General features: G+C 41.8%; 1 protein-coding gene across 2 annotated transcripts in view; it reads right to left on the reverse strand.

The window, feature by feature from the left end:
- LRP5 (LDL receptor related protein 5) overlaps nt 1–17,222 on the reverse strand; it is a 127,359-nt gene that overhangs the window by 46,520 nt on the left and 63,617 nt on the right. Inside the window, exons 6-7 of one of the 2 annotated variants that reach the window (XM_084207651.1) lie at nt 14,288–14,684; nt 13,626–13,797 (exon numbers count right to left, since the gene is read on the reverse strand). The exons of the other annotated variant lie outside the window; for it this stretch is intronic. Coding sequence (XP_084063777.1) covers nt 13,626–13,797; nt 14,288–14,684 — 569 coding nt within the window. The remainder of the gene's footprint in view (nt 1–13,625; nt 13,798–14,287; nt 14,685–17,222) is intronic. 2 annotated transcript variants of the gene reach the window in all.

The raw sequence follows: 17,222 nt of genomic DNA on the forward strand, positions 1-17,222 counted from the left end.
CTAGAAATGGTAACAGCCAGTACTGATTTTTATACATTGCAGCACAATCAACAGGCAACTGATAACCATGAAAATGAAGGGAAGAAAAAAAAGGACAGCTGTCTTGTAGATCCCAGAAGTAGAAGAGAACAAAAGCCATGGATGAGCAGCTCTTGGGATGACATCAGGTGCACTGGTTCTGTGGAACACATGGGATTTCTCCTCCCTGTGAGCTGTCTCTCCATAGGGGAAACAAACAGGTGACAGACAAGGTGGAACTGTCCCAAGAGCGCTGCGGTCACCCAAAACCAAACCCCGCCCGGGCATAAGCACCACACAAAGTGCACAGACCCACACTCCATAATAGCTACAAAATGTCAAAAACAAGGAGAACACAACGTTGCTTTTCTTGCCTGCAGGGCCGTGCCAGAAGCAAAAGGCAAATGCTTCTACTGAGAACAATTTTGACATTTGGTCTGCTGCTGGATCCTGTGAGGTGGATTCACAAGATCAGAAGATTAAAAGCATAAGTCAAATCATACAGAAGAAAGAGCAGAGGCCAAAGCAGGGGCTGTGGCACTCTGCAAAGATGCTCGCAACAGTAAGTTTGCATTTATGCAGCATTTCATAAACCTTAAATAAGTAAGGCTGGAAACAAGCTGGAAAACACTCGCCTTCTTCCACCACAGGGGCACAAGATGCTCAAACACTCAGCCAAAGGTCTTGCAGCAAGCCAGTACAAGTAGCACCTACTTGTGTCCCCTGGGGATCTGCTTTATGCTGGAATATTTCCCCAGAGCAGCTCTGCCAGAAACACCCACTAGGAGAGGAACACCTCACACTGAAGGAAGGAGGAGCGATGGTGCTCTCAGGGTAACACAAGTGCTCTGAGCAATGACCTTCCTGGCCCTGGCACAGGCTGAGGGACATGACTTCTTCCCCACTCCTAACCTGCCCAGCTCCTAGACATGGCCCTAGACCCAAATCTGACCATCTCCCAGCAGTTCACTTAATGTCTCAATTTAATAATCTGTGAAGTTAAGCAGGGAACATCACTGCCCTTCACAAGAGCTCTTCAACTTTGTAGAACTGGGTGGTACAAACTTTAATCCTTCTCTAAATGGGAAGTGCTTATGTTTCACTGCCTCACAAGACGCTCTGGAAAGCTGCTGCAAAATACAGTCTCTCCCTAGGGGAACAAATCCAAGGCTGGACCTTATTAAACCTCTGCTAAACACAACCAGCCTGTAAGAAAAAAACCAACAAAACCAAACCCCAAACCCAGGAGTCTTGCAATTACTCCTCCGGGAGAATCTTCAGAAAGTTCTGGTTCTGACCTTTGCCACCTCCAAGATTCCCCAGGGAATGTGGCATTAATCACTAAGGTAATGTCACACCTTGGGCTGGTCTTTCTATTTTTAAGTAGGAATTCAGCAGGGCAATGTCATTTCTGGTACTTTTTTTCTAGTTTGGACTAGAAGAAATTTCCAAAGCACAGCACAGCCTTCGAGTGTAACTTCCAATCTAAGCATAAATTCAGAGGTACAAGATTCACAAGATTTCCCAGCTGCAGTGCTTTCTACACAAGTTGTCCAGGCAGTGACAAGCTGGGTGTTGAAAATTTGCTTAAGTTGACATTATTTTTGTGAGAGCTGTGCAAACAAACCCAAACAATTCTCTTTTTAATGCTCATGACAAATATTTCATTTGCATTTTATCAAAGACACATTTTTGCGCTTTCAGTCCAGGTCCTGCTTCGTGTTGCTACATGCAAGGAGTACTGGCTCTACATTCAGCTGCTGGTTGCAGCTTCTCTTTAAACCATTTTTACTGATTTAATAATATGGCATCCATTAAAAGAAACATTTTTATTTATATCTTACCTCACTGGAAAAGGCAATTACATCACTTTTATTGTTCACAGGTAGCAGAGAATTTGGATGAGACAAACAGCCATGGTTTCTGGGTTAAGAAACACTCACAAATGAGAGCAGAGAGGTCCAGAAGGTGAATTAGAGGACTGACCATCCACATGGCTTGAGCACAATTGGTAAAACCCTTCTAACTGCTAAGGGAAGCGAGACCTGAAACCAAACCAGATCTTTCATCACAACCATTGGTGAAATTGAGGCATGGAGTTTGTCAGTTCAGATTATCTGATACAGCAAAAGATCCATTCTGAGATGTTCTCAGGAGGCATGGGGTTTGAGTGGGGACTTTGCCCATGCAGAGCTGTGTTAACTGCTGGTGCCTTTGACAGATGGACAGGCTAGAGGGATGGAAGGTGACAGCAGGGCAGCTGGGCCACAACCTCACTGCCTGAACCAGCCTGGTAAGGGGGAACCCCAGGGAAGAGCCAGTTCTACTTTCCTAGAGACAGATCTCACCTGACTTCTCTCCAAGGACACAGCTTTTGTGAGCAGGGCCTCTCCAGTGCTTCACCTGCCAGGTGACAGCAGTGGGGTTTTCAAAATAACACTGAAGTATTAAAATACTTGACAAAAAGGAGGCCAGCTTTCCATTAGAGGCAACTACCTAGGTTCTAATGACAACCTTCCTGGAAAGTTTCATCTGGCCTTAAATTTTCCAAAAAAGTTTGATATTTTAATAAGGAATAAAACCAGATCCATAACTGGGAAAAAAATGCACTCTGTCCTTGCCACCCATTTTACAAATCATGATGTTTTACTTTTAAACACATAAAATAATCTTACCAATAAAATTTAAAAACACACGATCCAAAATTTCATATAACCATGAATTAGTGGGCAACATAATTAAAAATAAACCAATGCAATATTTAATCTAGGAAAAAATGTATTTTTTTTTTAATCTGGAAAGTAACTTTAAAGTCAAGTGAAGAACTCAAAGGCACCTTAGATGAATAACTGACAAAATATAACCTTGTCTTTCTAAACTAAGAGCTCTGCTCGAGGGAATTTATAAAGGTAAAACAACAATGATGAAATGACAAGGATCAAGATGTCCCAACAGTTGGAATCAAGATAAGGAAACTACCAACTTGACTGTATTTCTCTGCAAAGTTTGTTATTCATTTGTCCAGCTATGAAAAAAATCAACTGACATTGACCATCAGTTTGAAGCTATGAAATTTACAATTTAGAAAACTACAAAGAAATTAAATATTGTAGAATCTCTTATCTCCTTAGTCTGTTTGGCAACTGCTTAAAAACTGCTTTCCTGATCTTGCTGAAGAGCACATTTCTTTTTCTGCTTTTCCTCTCTTCTACTGGAAACGTGAACAGCTCTGACATACTGCTCCCCTCATTTCCTGTCTGCTGTTGCTCTCATTTTTACATCAGCACTAATGCAAAAACCACTGAAAACCATGCACAGGCTGGGCTTTAAAAAAACAAGGTATTTGTCAACCTTTTAATTCCTCTGTTAAACAAAGGAAGAGAAAAACCACTCTCACAACTAGGTTTCCATAAGTAATGGAAAGAGCAATGCAAAGAATCTATAGACCCATTCTTTAAAAACTATGAACAGAGAAAAGGAGACTGTGGAAAAGTCTGCCCTTGCTAGTTTTTGAAAGTAGAAAAAAATGCGAAACAAAAGGTCTGAGGAGAAAATAAGAAGCAGCTTTCAAAATAACACCACACAAAACACCACTGTGTTAGGAGAAAAAAAAGGGGAAAGAGTGGAAGAAAAAAAGGAGAGGAGTAAAAGAAAAAAAAAGGGGGGGGGGGAGAAAAAAGGGGTTGAAAAAGAGAAAAAAAGCCAATCCAACAGCTTGAGTGCTAGGATCTTTAACACTGGCAACTCACAAACCTGTCAAACATTTTCCTCCCAACTACTATATGTCTTTCTTCAATACTGCAGTCTTTCTGAAAAGGGGAGGCAGAAGAAAAATGATTGCACTACATTTACATAACTGCACAACACGGGAGATTTATCAGCATTTTTGAACAGCCAAATCAGCCAAACAAATTGTCTGCAGAACTGCAACAGTAACCTATTGGGGAGCTCTTACCATCGGCAACATCACAAGTGCGTGGGGAGAACCAAATCTTTTATTATAAAAATCAATCACAATTCCCATTCTGTTCCTCGATCCCTTAAAAAAAAAAAAAAAAGCCACAAAAACCTGAGTGCTGCTAATTTAGCCTTCTCACTAAAGAATGAATACCAGATAAAAAGGGAGCCGACAGCTGGCCCAGAGCCAAAAAGAAGGCTTTCAGGCACAAAAATTGCCCAGAACAATGTTCTGCACTCAGAATTTTTTTACATGCAACTCTGTACAGACATGACAGGCATATCTGGCAACATGGCTAAGAATATACATTTATGATGGAGTACACTGCCTTTTAAAAGGAGAAATAAATTAGAGATTAACGCCTTTTATGCAAGCTGCAAGGAGAAGAATTCCTGGAGCAATTCAATTCAGCTCAAGGAACAAGGCTTCTTTCAAAAAGTCACCCTTTAACTGGGAAGGGCGCTTCTTTGCAGGGAGTCTGAACTGAGAAATACGCAGCTCCTTGCTTTCTATTTATAGTCATTCAGGCAGTGAATAGCCTCATTCCAAATGCCACAAGGCATACTCACAACCTTTTATTCCAGAGACCTGATTTGTGTTTCATTTCAAAAAGTCCAGCCTGATGAGGAAAAAAAAAAAAAAAAAAACCCACAGGGGAAAAAAAAAAATAGGGAGGGAGATGAACGGTACACATCTTGCAACAGAAACACTTTTTCCCCCCATCTTTTCCTTTATGAAGCTGGTGCTGGAGAGTGTGGAAAAGAGGGTGGGTTTTTATTTAGAAACTTCCCTATGGGAAGGGAAAGAAAGTGGGAGCTTTGGAAGGGGATGCATTTTTACTCATTTAACACTGAATGCCAGTTGCCCTGCAATTTAAGCAAGTCTGGGGGAAGGAGAAAAAGGAGTGAGGGGTGAAAGCATTTCAATTACTTGGCTTTGAAGGACCCTTCTGAATGAGAAAGAGACAGAAAACACTTGTCAAATGCAAGTTCAAGTGAAAGCCACTTCTGCCAATGAAGTGTGCAGATGGCTGTGGGGGTTCCGCTGAACCCTAACCGGGCCTCTATTATGTCTTTATTGCTCACAAAAAGGCCAGGGTCACCTCCAGTTTAGAATAAGTTAGCATCCTTTCCCACAGAATGACTCTGGTCAATCAAGCCAAGCAAAGGAAGTCTTCCTTTGAGTGACTGCTATCCCATCAGCGCACTGAAGAATTTTTAGAAAGGATAAATAGACACAAAAAAACCTTTGGTCTCATCCACACTACCGACATTTATCAGAAAAATTTCCCACCACTGCAGGCAAGCTTGGGAGAAGCAGGGTAGGCTGCTGGTGGCTGTCATGTGTGTCTGTTAGATTTCTCTCTCCTTAGGCCTGGATGATATGAGTCTAAAAATGGTACTGACAGCTTTCAAGATTTCACTAAGAGGCTGTGGCATGAAAAGCAAGTTCCACACCTTTATTTGCAGTGGGAGCTCTCCAGCAGCATGGGAACCTCACCAGGCCAGCCCAGCACGCCAAGTTTCCTGCTCCTTACAGCAGCCACGTTCCATGTGTTTCACAAGCAAAAACTGCAGAACTTTGTGCTGACAGGCACCTGTGGTACCATCACCTGCCCTCCCAGCGTTGCTCAAGACAATCCATCTGGAACATTCCAATATGATGTTCTGGGCTGTTGTGAAATACCATCACTAATGCAGATGGCCTTAAAAAAATGACCCAACAAAGCTGAAATAGGAGGCTGGAATTTGTGTTTGTGGCAAAAATATTTCTGTATTCTTCATTTAAGAAGCTCATACCTAAGGTCACTAAACACCAAGAAAGGGTTCAAACAAGAGCAGGGGGAAGGACTTTTTTCCTAGTGAAAAGTTAGTTCCCAAACTATGGTGACAAACTGTGCATACTGGCACAAGTATCTTCAAAACACCAGAGAAACACAATCTCTTCCAACACTGGTAATAAGACATTATTCATGAGATCACAACTCCTGGGCAGCAAAAACCACCTTCCCTCTAGGTTAGAGGTAAGCTCTATGGCAAATTCAGCATTTTTCTTGGGAAAATACAGAAGAAAGTAGGAAAATGAAATCATAAAAGGTAACAGTATTTAAAGGAAATCACTCATAGCTATTGGCAAACAATATAGCCAGTAACTTCAAGAGGATAACCAAGTTAAAACCTCTCTCAGCTATCCTACCTGCTAGTCTGACAAACTCAAAGTTACTCCAACTTCCACAGAAGCCAACTTTTTCTCAGCAACTGGAAAAACATACTTTTTCTGTGCTAGAATATACATCAGGTTCTCTTAAAGGGGGGCTAATTTCCACTCTTCATAGGTACAGAAACCTTTGTACCACTACACACAAAATCCCTCTTTTAAATACAGGAAGCTGATCCCAACAGTGGAAGTAAAGCAGAATTCTCTCCCTAGCAAGAGGAAAAGGGTGATTTGAAATCAGACAGCCTAAAATAATTCTCCAGGGAGAAAGGAGAGCCCCGAACATGTAAAACTCAAATAATTCTTCAACTTTGTAGTTTAATACATCCTCAGGATTTCCTCTCGATAAATATGGCAAAAGCTGCACATGCAGAAGTAATTTCTGAGCACTCCACAAAGACCAAATTTAGAAGCTGCCTGTCAGTTGCTTCTTTTTTAAGTTGTCCCTTTAAAAGAGTAGTACAAAACAAAAGAGTTCCTGGATAATTACACAAGCTCTAGAGGGTTTTATGGCAACACAGCAGCTCTAATAAATCACAAATTGTTAGAGACCAATGTAAGTTCATACTGGTAGAAATTTGAGCGTAGAAAGACTCAAAGGAGTATTTAAACTGCATGGTTTTTTCACTTTGAAGCTATTTGATATAGTACCAAGAGGGGCATATAAAAGTTTAAGAGAATGTCTGATCAAAACCATCCTATGGAGGGATCTCATTCAATCAAAACATTATTTGAGACTTTTCTACTAGTGCATTAAGTGACATGACTAACACAAGCCACAGTATCTCCTGTATCATCTAGGTGGGACAGTCCCTGCTGCAACTGCTTCTACACAATGGGGTTTTGCTGCAAGGCTGGTTTTGCTCTACTTCTTTACAGATGAGAATTTCTGGTTACTTATGATGCTGAAGGCAAGGTCAACTAATATGAACCTTGCACTTGGAACAGAGAAACAGAACTCCTTGATGTTTTTCAGTTCCTGAAAATTGGGGAAGGGGAAACGAGAGCAGGCTAATCCAGCATCTCAGCACAACCTCTAAGAAAAAATTCCCTTTACTACAGAAAAGATTTGCCTTTATTATGGAAAACCCATTTATGTTCAACAGTAGCCCAGACAACAGTCTTCACTTCAGACACGTAGCTGCCTTTTCCATATGTATGGCCTAGGCTGTGAAGAAAAGAACTGGCATCTTGAATTTGATTTGTAGTTAGTTATCTGGGAAATGTCAGCTTAAAGAATTAAGAATGTGCTCATGGCACCTCATGCTGCTAAGGAGACATGGTACATACCTTGAGGACTGGAGCCCCCACACCCCTGTCAACTGGGCTGCTGCATTTCAGCCAAAAGGTGATAAAGAACAGACTAATTGAGTTTAGGCCATCATTCATCTGCAGAGGCACTCCACCATCCCTCCCCATCCTATCCCATCCAGAACAGCAGAAAAAAAATTTTCTCAAGAAAACTTTGCTGAAGAATGGAAAGTTTTATGTATCTCCAAGAGCACTGCTGAACACAGGATGAAACCAGCCTCAGTTTAGGTGTGTTCCTTATAATTAACATTTTCTTCTTCAACACTGTCACACCTTTCACTTGCTTAGGGCTCAGATGCAAGTTCACCTGGCAGCTAACACTGAAAAGGGACAGGAGGAAATTCACCTTCATAAGTTTATTTCCTTACCTTTGGTCAATGAGTCTTCTGCTCTGTGAAGACATTCTTTCTACTTAGCTTAGAGCAGAAAGATGTGACCTAAAACATCTAATTCTGTGAAACTGGATCTGACTTTCTTGGCAAAAGTCCTCTTAGAAGTAAACAATGCTCGTGTGGTGCGAGGTATAAAATAACATACTGAAATGCCAATTAAGCAGTCAGCAAAACACAGACAAACTGATCTGGTAATTCCAAGAGTGGAGCTAGAAGGCTCTGTGCTCCTGAACAGGGTATGTGCCTTGTTTGTTGGCAGATAGAGCCTAGCTTTATTTCTGTGTACCAGAAAGAGGTCGTATCACATCAGGAAATCGTGACGCACAGTTCAGGGTTTAGAAACATGTAACAGACTTAGGAGAGTTTCAATTCACTAAAAGCCATTAAGATCTGAAATCACTCACCAGTCTGAGCTGCTGAACATGACAGATCATTGTGTGTCATCTCAGCAGTCTGTCCCACACTACAGACTGGTGTCCACAAGGCTGGACGAACTGCAATATCATTTCTATGACAGCAAATTAGTCAAGATCATTCCAAATATGCATGAGCAGAAAACTCTTCATTGCCAAGGAAGCTGAGACATCCCTGGGAGTCAGAACTGAGGTGCTTACTCCTCACCCCAAATCTGGGGATGAGTCTGGCATTGCAAGCTGAACACAGCCAACAGACAGATGAGAGAGTGGGGATTCTTAAACAAGAGAGAATAAAGATCCTCTTCCCCTGGCTGCCAGGTTTCCTTTGTCTTCCTACAGGTGCACACCCCTGTGAGGCTGTACATAATTTTGTAGAATTAGAATTTGTTTTAGTCAAAGATACAGCTCTCTTCCCTCCCTGAAAGTCTGTGTTCCATGCCAGCAAAGTCCCTCTGGGAAAAGCAAACAACTGATTTATCATCAGTTTTATCAAACTGTAACAGAATTCACAGAATCACTAGGTTGGAAAAGACCTTCATAGAGTCCAACCCATACCCTAACACCTCAACTAAACCAGGGCACCAAGTGCCACATCCAGTCTTTCACACATTCAGGGATTCAAGTGGTGACTGCATCACCTCCCCAAGCAGACAATTCCAGTACTTTATCATTCTTTCAGTAAAAAAAGAACCTTGTAACAACCTTTTAAGGTAGTCCTTCCCCCAAATGACTCCTCCTAGCCATTCTACAATGGCTATGTGGCTCCTGGCCTAAATCTGGTCTCAAACTCACCAGTACAGATTATACCCCTCCAGAAGCTTAAAAGACAGCTGGTTATACAGCAGGTCTTTGGACACTGCTACAAACAGAGGTCTCATGAGACAGAAGTTTGCTAAGCAGCTCCCTTCAGGCAAAACAAAAGAATCCCCATCCACCTACAACAGCATTCATGCTTGCTGGATCCTCAAGCTAAAGGCAGAGCAATATAGACCTGACAGCTACTTCAGATTAATAGAAACACAGAGGTGTGTAAAGCTCACAAACCTCACAGATAATCCCCAACAAAAAAAACATAGCCAACAGCCACACACATGCACACATGTCACTCCTCCAACAGCACAGCTTAATGCCAGTCAGGAGAGCAGTGCACTGCAAACAGGAAAACCAGAGGTGGCATCACCCAAAGGAGCTGCAGGGATACAGAGCTGAACAGAGCTCTGTGAACTGCAGGGACCAACACGAGGTTTGCCAGCCCAGTTCTGACATGTGCTATTCAACATTAACACATTGAATGCCAGCATCACGTGGTGCAGATCAGACCTGTAGCCCTTGCAGCTGGAAAGAATGTAATCTACCAATTTATCTGAAGTAAAAAATATAGGATGTAGTAAAAAGTAAAGGGGATACTTTACTTCTACATATCTGATTCATCTAAGGACCACAGTGCAAGCTTCAATTCACAGCACTTCTTTGCCACAGTTTTAAATGGAATTGAATCGACTATCACTGAAAAGTTTCAAAAAACCCCACTGAAATTAAGGCTCCCTCACTGTTATAAATCAAAATAATTTTATTAATGCACCTGCCTGTTTAGACTGATCTAAGATTGTAGATCTGTTCTTTCAATTAAGGGGATCTTGCATTCCTTATTTCTATACCATTTAATCTTTCTGTTCTCACATATTAATAGAAATATGCAGTGTGGGAATTATTTACATTAATATAAGTATAAACTAGGTCTCCTGAAATGTATTTATAGAAAAACAATGCTTTGAGATTTACACAGCTAATTAGCATGTGGCAGTAAGTTTAAATTAGTTGTTCTCCCTATAAGATTTGCCTGTTTCAGTAAACCAGTACAGAATATCTTCCAAGTCATTTATTACATTGCATAGTTTTTTTTAATCCTTCGCTGAAAAATGAAACATACACACAAAAATATATCAGTTATGAGAAAATGTTTCATGTATAAACTAATACTGCATCTTTTAGGTCAAATAACTGGAAAATAAAGTGTAATATGTGAAGTATACTTGGACTTGTTTAGCAAAAGCAACTTTAAGTTAGTTTAATTATTTTTTCTCCACAGTACAACTGATTTCTACAAATCCTACTCCTATATTTAAGTTGCAAATTGTTCCAAATAGCCTTTTACTTTATTTATGCAGAATGTGATCAACAACACACTAATTATAAAGCTTGTTTCCCGAAAACTCAAGGGCAGCCCACACAACTGCACCTGGGAAAGAAATTCCAGTGAGCTCCATGATGATGATCTAGTGCTGACTTACACTTAAAGCACCCTATAGACTTGCACAGATTTACTGTATGTGATGTGTTATTGTGCATGTGATACTTATGTGATTATGGATCTCCCACAAAAAAAAAATCAAACAACAACAACAACAACAACAAAAATAAACAAACAAAAAACCCCCCAAAAAAACCAAAACAAAAAACTTTCGTCAACAGAGGGGAAAGGGAAGAGGGCAAGGAGGGGAAGCTGCCAGAAGGAATAGTCTGCTGAATGCTTACTCCAAGAATATTGCACAAGCTCAACTAAAATGCATACACATAATGACAGGCAGCTGAAAATTTCATAATTGCTCATTATGCAACTAAACCTTAGGCCCTTTAAGCAAATATTGAAGAAATAATACATGGGAAATCCTGGCTTGCCATAAACTTTTTAAAAGAAGAATTAGGAAACTATACACGTGGGCCTTTGCTTCTCTCTCTGCTGGAATCCTGTAATCCTTATTAATCTGCTGTTTGTTCCTGGAAAGAAACTTTTCTCTGTCAGTAAAATCCAAAGTTCAGTTGGATTAATCCATGCCCTTTACTTGTAGCTGAAGCTGCGTGGACAAACACATGATTTTGACAGACACGACTCAAAATTCGCTATCTATTTTCTATTTGCCACACTCTTGGTCAAAGTAATTTAAAAAAATAAACTTAAAAACCGGGAACAGCGTTACCACAGGGTGCCAAATTTGCAGCGAAAGCCCCGTAGGCTCCTGTCACACAAAATTTTGACGAGCCTTGCCAAGTGGTTTCTCCAGGATGCAAACTGCTTGCAGACACTGGGCCCTTTGTGTCGCGGTCGAACGCCGCAGACGGGAAGGTTAGCGAAGGGTTTTGACAGGAAAGGGTAACTGCTGTTTTCACCCCGTGAAGTTCTCCATGCACAAATAAAACACAGCCTCCTGGTACAGGGTGATGCTTGGCGTACCCTCAACAGCTCTGCAGAGATTATCTCCTAACTGAGGGAGAGTGCACCCAAGAGTAATGACACAGTGTGCTACCAGAACTGAACAAAACCACCCCTGAACCAACCCACCCACCCAGGGACATTCACAGGGCATTTCAGAGCCGAGGTCCAGGAAAAACAGGACAGATGCCTTCAGCCTATCAAATTTCCAAGCTGTACAAAGTTCATTCACTGTTTAAGAACTTTAAATTCAAACAGGCCTTCCCAGGGAAAGTAAGATGACTCCCTGCAGACCTAGAATACCAGAAGCCAGAGCAGAATACCAAGCAGAGATACACACAAATACGCACAAGCTATATTCACTCTCGTGTTTTGCTCTATGTAGAAAGCAGCTGAAGGCATGCCATGTGATGAAAGCAATTCTCAATTACTATCTAACAGCCATTTGGGATCCCATCTTCAGCACGGACAAGGCAGCACCTTCTTTGCCTTCTGCAGTACAATGCAGAGTGCAACCTGCTGAACTGTGTAGGGGCAGAATACTTGGCTGAAGACTTCCTTCTTCAGGAGCACTCAGCACAAATCTGAACCTCGTTTAAGATGGAGCAGGAACTCTCTCCTTGAAGCATAGCAAGAGAGTAAACCACCTACAACATCATCAGCTTTTTTTTTTTCTTTTGCGACCTAATGAGCTACAAAATAGAGCTCACTATCTACCATCCCATTTATGCTGATTTTAGGTGTTAACAGAAATGAAATTTATCCAGTAATATGCTTCAAGGTAGTTTTAGGTGTCTATTGGGAAAAAAGAGAAATGCCAATACCCAGCTGGGTCAATTACAGTATAAAACATAAATATGTACCCTGGACTTGAAGTCAGCTGATTTTTGTTTCTGACAAGCTGTGGATGCAACATACATACCTACAGAACAAATCACTGAGACACAGTGGCTGCTCCTAAAATGGCATGTTCTTGGCAACAAAACACAAGCACAGGAAAATGAGATTTTGCTGAAGGACTGCAGCAGCAAGTGAAACTGGAAATGCCCCACCTCAAACGACATACGGTGAGGTTCCGTGCGTATTAGGGCCAGTAGAGGAGCATGAAAAAAACCAGAGTGAATAAAAAGCCCTCACATTGGTTCCTCTGGTTTTCCTAGACTTTGATGTCAAACCAAACAGGATTGCTGGATTGGCTGCCTGACAGTGAAGTAAGACAGATTGAACAGATTGCTTACCCCCATGAAACACAAGGCAGCCCCAGCTATAAAAGGTGGCATCTGGATTGTTCCCTCTCCTGCAAACTGAAAGGTAAGGGGAGACAGGATCTCTCTGGTAGTCATCAAACTCAGTATTAGTTACTGCCAAATACTGAAGTTAAATTTCTGGAGCTAGCAGACAGTCTGGTTTCCTCTCTTCCTGATGGCAAAATCTTTAGAAAGCAGTCATTCCTCAAAGTCTATTTATCTAAATTATTTATCAAAAAATGTTGCATATGCTACTACCCCAAACAACATTAAAACTCACTTGATTTCACAGGCTGTGACCAAGGCAGAAATTTCCCTCCTCAAATTCAGGCACAGACTGCCTATATTGTTTTCAAAGCAGTAGGTACATTAAAATTTACCTCTTGCCCACAAATCTGTCCACATCACATAATCACTAACATCCTGAAATATGGCTTTCCAGGGCCTCCTTATCCACTGGCTCCCGTACACAAACCCTGCACTGTCTTTTGCATCCAGCAATTTTAGATAGCAGTTCCAAGCACCACAGACAAGCCAAAACATCTTTTAAACAAATTTTACCTGAGTGTCCCAATTTGTTGCAAAAGCCTCAGGTAAAACCTGAGATTTCAAGCAATTAAATTACACTTGGAGCAATGTAGGCATAACAAACATACCATTTCTTGCAGAAATTTTCTGAACCACATGAATGTACTTCCTTTCTTCTCAAATATGTCTTGTTATGCTAAGTATCATTTTAATATTAATGAAACAACAGACTCCTCCAAAAATGGGTAAATGTACCCAAGACAAAGCTGCACATGAGAACTGCACTTGTTTTCTACAAATGCACCCAAGTATGGCTCTGTTACTCACCTCAATTTTATCTGTTTTTGCATCTCCCCAGTAAAGCTTGTTTTTCTCAAGATCCAGTGCCAAGCCATTAGGCCACCCAAGAGAAGTATTCACCAGAACTCGCCTTTCTGAGCCATCCAAATAAGCACATTCTATCTTTGGACTTTCACCCCAGTCTGTCCAATACATGTAGCTGTAAATAAATAAATAAAAATAGAATAAAATTAAAAAAAAAAAAGAACAATTAATGCATGCAACAGGCAAGACAAGAGTTAAGGCCTTTGTGGCTTTTGAAAGAATTTGCTTTTTGCTTCCCCAGCAGCAGCAAACAAGCCAGCTTAAACAGTAATCAGTGAAGACAATAAAAAGTTTGAGCAGTAAATAAACTACAGAAAACATGCAGTGGCCCAATTCCTTCATAGTTAGGATAACACTGAAGATGCAGAGGACAGAAAATTCAACCAAACACCCAAGGTAGAGGTTCACTGAGGAACACTATATTTAGAAGTCACCTTTTCAGTACACAGTTATTAAAGGGATGAATCAAGGGAAAACCAGTCATTTCCTGAATATCTGACAAATGGTGCAGGCATCATCCTGCAATCTGCACATTTTCACTTTCAGGAGACCAGGAGCTGGATCCCAAGACCTACCACAGGGCTCTCAGGAAACACCAAACGTACCCCATTACAGGATTGAGCACTATGGCTCGAGGTTCATCCAGGTTTTCCGAGATAAGAATCTTCCTGGATGTGCCGTTCAGCCGGGTCACCTCGATGCGGTCCGTGCCAGTGTCGGTCCAGTACAGGTTCCTGGCCACCCAGTCCACAGCAATCCCATCTGGATGGTTGATCTCCGTGGTCACCAGAGTCTGGGCTCCGGTGCCGTCGAGATAGGCGCGGCGAATCGCCCGCACATCATCATCAGTCCAGTAGATGTAGCCTTCCACGGGGTCGTAGTCGATGGCAATCGCGTGCCTGATGTTGTCTATCTGCAGAATAATGTCAGTGAAATCTGGCATGTCCAGGGAAATCCTCCTCAAGTCAGTTCTTCTGGCGAGCAGCAAGACTTCCTCAGCACCTGGGGAGAAAAGCATTCATGGCATCATTTCCATTGCTACTGGCGTGGAGATTTCAGGGGAGCACGGCGGGCTGCCAACTGCTACTGTCGCTGTAACAAAAAGAGATTTCCTTAAATAAGGACGTCAAGCTTTCATGAAAATACACACTTGCTTGTATTTTAGATGACAATTTCTCCCAGCCTTCTAAAGCAATACAGGCCATAGCAATCTGTCTCTAGAATCTAAAAAAAAATTACATTTGGTGGGTTCAGGTCCAAATATTTCATCATATTATAGAGACTTGCTCAGCCAAATGTCTCACTAGCTCTGTCAGTGCACTAGACAAGTTTTCACACATGCCCTATGCAGTAAATGACAGGGGCTAACAGAAGACTGGAGTATTTTGTAAACAAATTCCATTAATGATTTACTCCAGACAGTCCAACAAGAAAACAAGTCACAACCACAGCAAGTATTTATCATTTGGCCACAGATGATGCAAAACAATTCTAAGGCAATAGGATTGTTGTTCTTTTCTCTCCTCTATTTTTTCTCCCCACTGCAAAGTTTTCCTGCTTGTGGGAAGGGTGCCAAACAACAACTTGGAGTACATTTCAAGGACAAATGGCATCTTCAGTTGACTGACACTGAAGTGGCAGCTTCTTTTATTAATGCAAAAAAGGGGACAGACAGCAAATGTGCAGTTGCTTAATAAAGTTTCCCCACATCCACCCATGCATGCTACAGTACAAAAAGAGAAGTATGTGAGGTTTTTCTTGCTTCTGTTACCAAGTTTATGCTAGGTATTTTGAAAACTGACAAGAAAATTTTATTGTTTAGCAATACTCCAAAACTGGAAACCTAAATAAAAGTCAATTGTTGCATTTCATCCAGACCAGCAAACACCACTAGGAGGTGGCAATTTCCAGTTTCCCTCAACAGCTGAGACTGAATGAAAATGGCCATGATGGGGACATATCTAAGAACAACAGAAACTCAAATGCTCATGAAAACATTCTTCTAGAAATATTTCACACCTAGACATGCTTATGTAGTTCTGGAGACGCAGAAGTTGAATCTATTGTACAACACAACCAAATTTACATTCACTATGGGTGCTGAATTTGAGTTTGGAAATCAGGGTTTAGTCTCCACATATCATCTCAGAAGCTCTGAAAAGAAACAGTGCTCAGGGCACAAGTGTGTAATGACAGAAAGGATCTAAACAAGCAATATTTTAACATCATTTAAGCACCTGGAACTACCTCAAGCCATCACAACTCCCGGGTGAAGCAGTGCTGCTCTCCTCCTTGCTTGCTCTCACTTCTGTATCACCCGGTCTCACATGCAAGCACAGCATGGCCTTGTACCACAGCTGTGTGCTGCAAACCACACCAAAGAGCTGATCCAAACAAAAACTAACTCAGTGGAAATGAAGCCATCAGCCTAAGTTAACAACCAAAGCTGCAGATATCCACAAACACCTGTGCTGGCACAGCGAGGGGCTCCATGCTCCTCCCAGTCAGCATCAGCCGACACGGTCTGGTAAGGACAGCATCACTTTGAGGCAAGGCTTAGGCAGAAGAGAGGAACAACAACTCAGACACAGCAACTACAGCAGAACCAAATACCTGATGTAACAAAGTTTTATGTCTAGTTTCTATGCTTCTGAAATATTTCATTACGGGAGTCAAAATAAAAACTGTTTAGGGCAAGTTAAGTAAAAATTCAGGCCTCAGAACTCGACATGGAAAGGGTGATGTATCTGGTCATCTAAGTGTGGTACAAACACAGAAGGGTTTTCAATTATACATTTAAAAAATAGTTGAGATGTTGGAGTTGCTTTTTATTTAAGAGAACACCTGGAACACACGGCCCTCTGTCTCAGGGAGGATGATGAGCGAGGCAAGAGTTTCTGGGTTAGGATTAAAGAGCAGACCAGGCAGGGTGACACTGCTGTGGGTGTTTGTTCCAGGACACCAGATCAGGAGGAGCAAGTGGATGAAGTCTTTTACAGACAGCTGGAAGGAGCCTCACAGTCACACACCCGGGTTCTTATGGGTGACTCCAGCCTCCCCCATCCCTGCTAGGGGAGCTGAGCACACACAGTGCACGAGGCTCCTGCACAGCACTGATGTCAGCCTTCTAACACAGGTGGTGGGGAGGCCAGTGAGGGAAGATGTGCTGCTGGACCTTGTACTAGCTAACAACAAAGAACTGGCTGGGATGTGAATGCTGGGGGCAGCCTTGGCTGCAGTGGCCATGACAGGGTGCAGCACAGGATCCTGCAAAGAAACGGGGTCCTGAGTACGGTCCCGAAGAGATAACTGATCTCTTCAGTCATCTTCTTGAAACAATCTCATGGGAACGTGCCCTGGAGGGAAGAGGTGTCCAAGAGACATGGCTAATACTCAAGGAGCAGCATGGCAGCTGTTCATACACCAAAAGCACCCAAGTTTATATCCACCTCTGAATTTCTACTATATCAATGTGTCTGCAATCATAACCTTAATACTGAAGTTACAAGTACTGTGAAGCACAGGACCATCAAATACATG

The sequence above is a fragment of the Fringilla coelebs genome (assembly GCF_963513975.1).
Source record: "Fringilla coelebs genome assembly, chromosome: 6".
Taxonomy (NCBI): Eukaryota; Metazoa; Chordata; class Aves; order Passeriformes; family Fringillidae; genus Fringilla; species Fringilla coelebs.